The sequence below is a fragment of the Salarias fasciatus genome, chromosome 15 (genome assembly GCF_902148845.1).
Source record: "Salarias fasciatus chromosome 15, fSalaFa1.1, whole genome shotgun sequence".
In the NCBI taxonomy this organism is placed as follows: Eukaryota; Metazoa; Chordata; class Actinopteri; order Blenniiformes; family Blenniidae; genus Salarias; species Salarias fasciatus.
Genome location: NC_043759.1, coordinates 19,480,029 through 19,484,560, shown reverse-complemented (window position 1 = coordinate 19,484,560; position 4,532 = coordinate 19,480,029). Strand labels below are relative to the sequence as shown.

Here is a 4,532-nt window from a genome sequence, read left to right as displayed (position 1 = left end):
GCATTGATCAGCAATTAAATCTCTTATGTGTGTTTCAAGATTCGTGAAATGTGTCGTCTGCATTATCAAAATATTTCTTGCCTCCAATTAACAGAAATCCTGCAACAGTCAACACCCCGTAATCAGCAGCAATCAACGCTCAGAGAAGAATCTGGCTGGCTTTTCCCTCACACACATCCTGTCAGCCTGTTGACCTAGGCCTCCTCATATAAAGGGCTTGTGTGTGCATGTATGAGGAAAAGAAAAGTTTGGAGCTTCCAGCCAGGCTCAGGAAAAACATACACCTTATCACAGTGATTAATCGTCTGGTTAAAGGCCCTGGTGCTTTGGTCTGTTACCTGACCCAGCCTGACGGCACTTCAGAGTTTCTTCCCACTGCTGTCGGACTCACACCTATACGCAAGACTCACACCCTCGTTCCCACTTGATCGCACATGCTAAGCACTCTGCTCTTTGGCCTCTGGGTGTCCATAACATAGCCAGGCATTTTCATTGTGTTATAATCACAGCATCCTGTTTGTGACCCAGTGACATCAGTTCCTGCTTCCTCCCTGATTAAAAAATGCAGAACATGCCGGCGCAGGCCGAGCGCTTTTCTCACGCATCAAACTCTGCGTTCTGCACTTGTTGGCATGGAGGGCTTCAGTTTTCAGGAAACAACTTCAAAACAAGTGGAGATAAACACGCCAATCAATGCTATTTATTATGATTCTAGGAAGAAGGATGCATTGTGCAAACTTTTTTTGGGGGGGTTTGTTTTTTAAATCCAAACCAAACCTTGATGTTTTTCTCTGCCAGCTGCAGCTCCTGGTCCTCTTTGCAGACAAATCATTTGGCTTGATTGTTAAATGACGGATGCCTTTATGTGCTCAGATAGATCAGACGCTGTTTGTTTCCCAGTAGCCTTTCCTCCTCCCACCCTGCCCTCCACTTGTAGTTGTCTCATTAATTAACACTAGGTGTCAGTAAGCATCTCCAGTCTGGTTGAAAGCTATCTTGCCAAACTGAAACCAATGCTTCCCACCAGTTATTTAAGAGCAGCACATTGTTTAGACATTTACAGAGTGCCCACTCATATTTATATCAAAGGGATTAAAGTCATAAATCAGCATACAGTGTATTAATAACAGCTGTCATAAACCCCGGAAGTCCGTTACATTTTTCTTGGGCTAAAATTAACTTGTTTGGCAGGTATCGCCGCATACAGTAAGCGCTTTCCCATCCTGCAGGATCCACTTTTAGATCTGAACTGTCACACTGATCTGGCCTTGAGCTCCTGACCCACAAGCAAATAGGTTGACCTCAAAAACACTTTACACCTACAGTAGTGATATACATTAAGCAGCCCTGACCCAATTTTTAAACACTTCAGTCACAGTCTGCATGGAGAAAAAGAAAATATGAGCTAAAGTAGCTGGCTATCTAGACTAATTCCACATAAGTTGGTTGGCTTGACTCCAAAAACTACAGAAATGTCATGCATTTGCAGGTCAAAACTTCAAAGACATGCACTGCATTAGTTATTTTATCAGTTACTTGTCATTGAAGGCTTTGGTTCTGTGCTGAATCAAAGCAGATATTAGAAACTACAACAGCAGGCTGGAGAAAATGATGGACATGAAAGGCAGTGATGGAAGTCTGTGCGTGATGCACTGTCGCTCAAAGGCATGGATCATGTGGTGCTTTAGACTTATGAGTAGCGGGTACAGTTGTCTGCCCTCTTATCAAGACTGATAATGCTACCTATTTATAGATAATCTATTTATTGAGCACAGATGAGCCTCTGCTACAGCATCAAACCTATCAAGAGGGATGGGCATTCATGCATTTAAAAATATTTCAGCAGTTCTTTCTGGTAATCTGACTTTGTGCATCTTTGTAGTTGTTCTTTTTCATACATTCCGTAAAACTTCAGAAGTTCTAAAACACTCGGTTGGTCCATGACCATCCCACATTTGGCAGCCCAATGTTTTGTGAGAGTAATGTAAATAAAAGAGCCCTAGTGTTTGTGTTTGCAAAACTGGAATAGCTTCACATGTTTCCTGATTACAACATGCTGACTTGCCGGATCGCTGTGGAAACACACGAAAGTTATCATTTAAAATAAATAAAACAATCCCTGCTTTTTATTTCAGTTTTCAGGCTTATTCCAGCTCCCAGCAGGTCAGCGGTGACCTCTCCCTTTACATCAGATCCCTGAGCTGTGGGATTAAAATTGATGCTTAGGTCAAATGCACCGTGATGATTATCTCGTGCCCAGCTTGATTTCCACTACTACACTGTTAAATATCCTGTCAGAGAAACAGATTTGTATTCTCACTTTCACCTAATATGAATTTATTGATTTACTTTGCTTTATGAAGGATGTGATCAAATCAAATGTATGGCTTCTGTAGGGATCATCTGATGCAACGCCTTGGTATGTTGCTTGGCTGTTGGTCCAGCTCTGAAACGTTGTTAGAAATTGCATCAGCCATCTCCATCCCCACGCACACGACGTGAGTGACAACACCAACAACCAATCAAACATTGAGGTGGACGGACTGACAGTAAAGTGTCCAATAAGGTTGAAAGATGAGAATTCCACTTCGGACCAATAATATGCGAGATTTAGCTTGTAAGTCCCGCCTAATTTGGCGCACCAAAATTTGTTTGGCTGGACTGCGAGGCGGATATTTTCTTCTGGAATCCTATTGGTCCAAAGCGCTCGCTTGGCCCCGCCTACCAGCTCCAGACTGTATAAATAGGAGAGCGTTCGTTCGCCATGTTATCGAGGAAACGCATCTCGGCGGAGGCGCGCCACAGCACGCTGCGACGCGGCTTTTGAAACGGTAACATCACTGAAACCTCGATCTTTCCTATTTATTATACTTTTAAGATATTCTCGGCTGGCGTAGCAGCTGGCCACAGCGTTTTTTAATTTTTTTCCCCCTCCCAACTCGACGGGCCGAATCGGCTGCCATGGATTTTTAAGGCATAATGCGGCACCTGTAATGCAATGGCGATGCATCGTGCAAGGCAAAACACACTGCGAAACTCCATCTTCGCAACTGCAAAGCAGTTGGGCTCAAATACCGTCCGCGGTATCCCCACGAGCCAGCCGGTACCGCTTCTCCTGGACCGGAGGAAGCTAACGCTAGCTAGCTAGTCACCAGAGCTAGTCGACATCCACTGATCCATCATCGATTCATTTGAACGTCGTTAAACACTACCGATCAAAATGAAGCCTCAAGACATCGTCAGCGGAAAGGCCAGCCTGTGGATCTTCGGGTACGGGTCACTGGTGTGGAAGCCCGACTTCAAGTACAAGAGGAGCAAGGTCGGCTACATTCAGGGCTACAAGAGACGCTTCTGGCACGGAGACAACTTCCACCGGGGGAACGACGAATTGGTGAGATTGGATGTTTCTTATTTTACTGTTTTCATGTGGTACCGAGGCCTTGTTATGGTGATGCTGAGCGTGGCTGTTTTAGGCGTTGTCCGTGACGTGACCTATTTTTATTTCCCTTGTCTGCAGCCCGGAAGAGTGGTGACGCTCATCGAGGAGGATGACGTAAGTTGAATGCTCTCTTCTGATTGGCTCTCCGACTCCCTCGGAGTTTCCACACCTGAGGACATTTGTGGTATTTCTGTGCTCACTGGTGATGTTGTCTTCTTCACAGGCGAGCACTTGGGGCGTGGCGTTTGAGGTGACGGGCTCTCAGATGGAGGAGTCTCTGAGCTACCTGAACGTGCGGGAGACGGCCTGCGGCGGCTACATCACCCGGCTGATGGATTTCTTCCCTGACGGGGAGAGCCACGCTCCGGTTCAGGCGCTGGTGTACATCGCCACGTCCGACAACCCCCGCTACCTGGGGCCGGCCAGCCCGGAGGAGATCGGCGCCCAGATCGCCGTGAGCAGGGGCAAGACGGGCCACAACCTCGAGTACCTGCTCCGCCTGGCCGAGTTCATGAGGAGCAGCTGCCCGCACGTGGAAGACCACCACCTGTTTGCCATCGAGGCGGCGGCGCTCACCGTGGTGTCCTATCTGTTAGCGGCTCAGTAGCTCGTACCCATTGTTTCACTCATAAATGAATGCACTACAAATGAGGCTTTTACCTGTCATGTTTTGTGTTCAGTATCTTAAACACTACCATCCAAGGTTTCTATTTACATTCAGTCCAGCTGGAGTGGGCAGAAATAAGAGGAAACATGTTTGTTTTTGGAAACCACCATAATTCGGTAACACGTTTTTACCAAAATGTTATCAATAGGAAAAAAATCTGTGGTATTACTTTTTTTTTTTTTTTTTTTTTTTTTCTAATGCATGACCATGTTTTATTTGCACTGTTTAGATTCCGTCCACCTCACTCAAAAAGGAACGGGAGTCTCTTGTGCTGTTAAAATGTGGTTGCCGGTCATATGGCTGCTGTGACGTGTTCTCAAAGACCAAGACCTGTTTTTGAAAAGTTGTTTGTCACAACTTCTTCATCTACTGTAAAGTGAAATGCCAATAAAAAAAAGGCTAAAGAAGCTGCTTTTGTTCTGTGGT

At 45.6% G+C, this 4,532-nt stretch overlaps 1 protein-coding gene across 1 annotated transcript; it reads left to right on the top strand.

The window, feature by feature from the left end:
* The first annotated feature begins 2,763 nt into the window (after positions 1-2,763).
* chac1 (ChaC, cation transport regulator homolog 1 (E. coli)) lies at positions 2,764-4,177 on the top strand. The gene is made up of 3 exons (XM_030109860.1): positions 2,764-3,391; positions 3,518-3,553; positions 3,663-4,177. Exons 1-3 carry the CDS (start codon positions 3,221-3,223, stop codon positions 4,044-4,046), a joined length of 591 nt encoding a protein of 196 aa, XP_029965720.1. The 5' UTR covers positions 2,764-3,220; the 3' UTR covers positions 4,047-4,177.
* Positions 4,178-4,532: the final 355 nt, after the last annotated feature.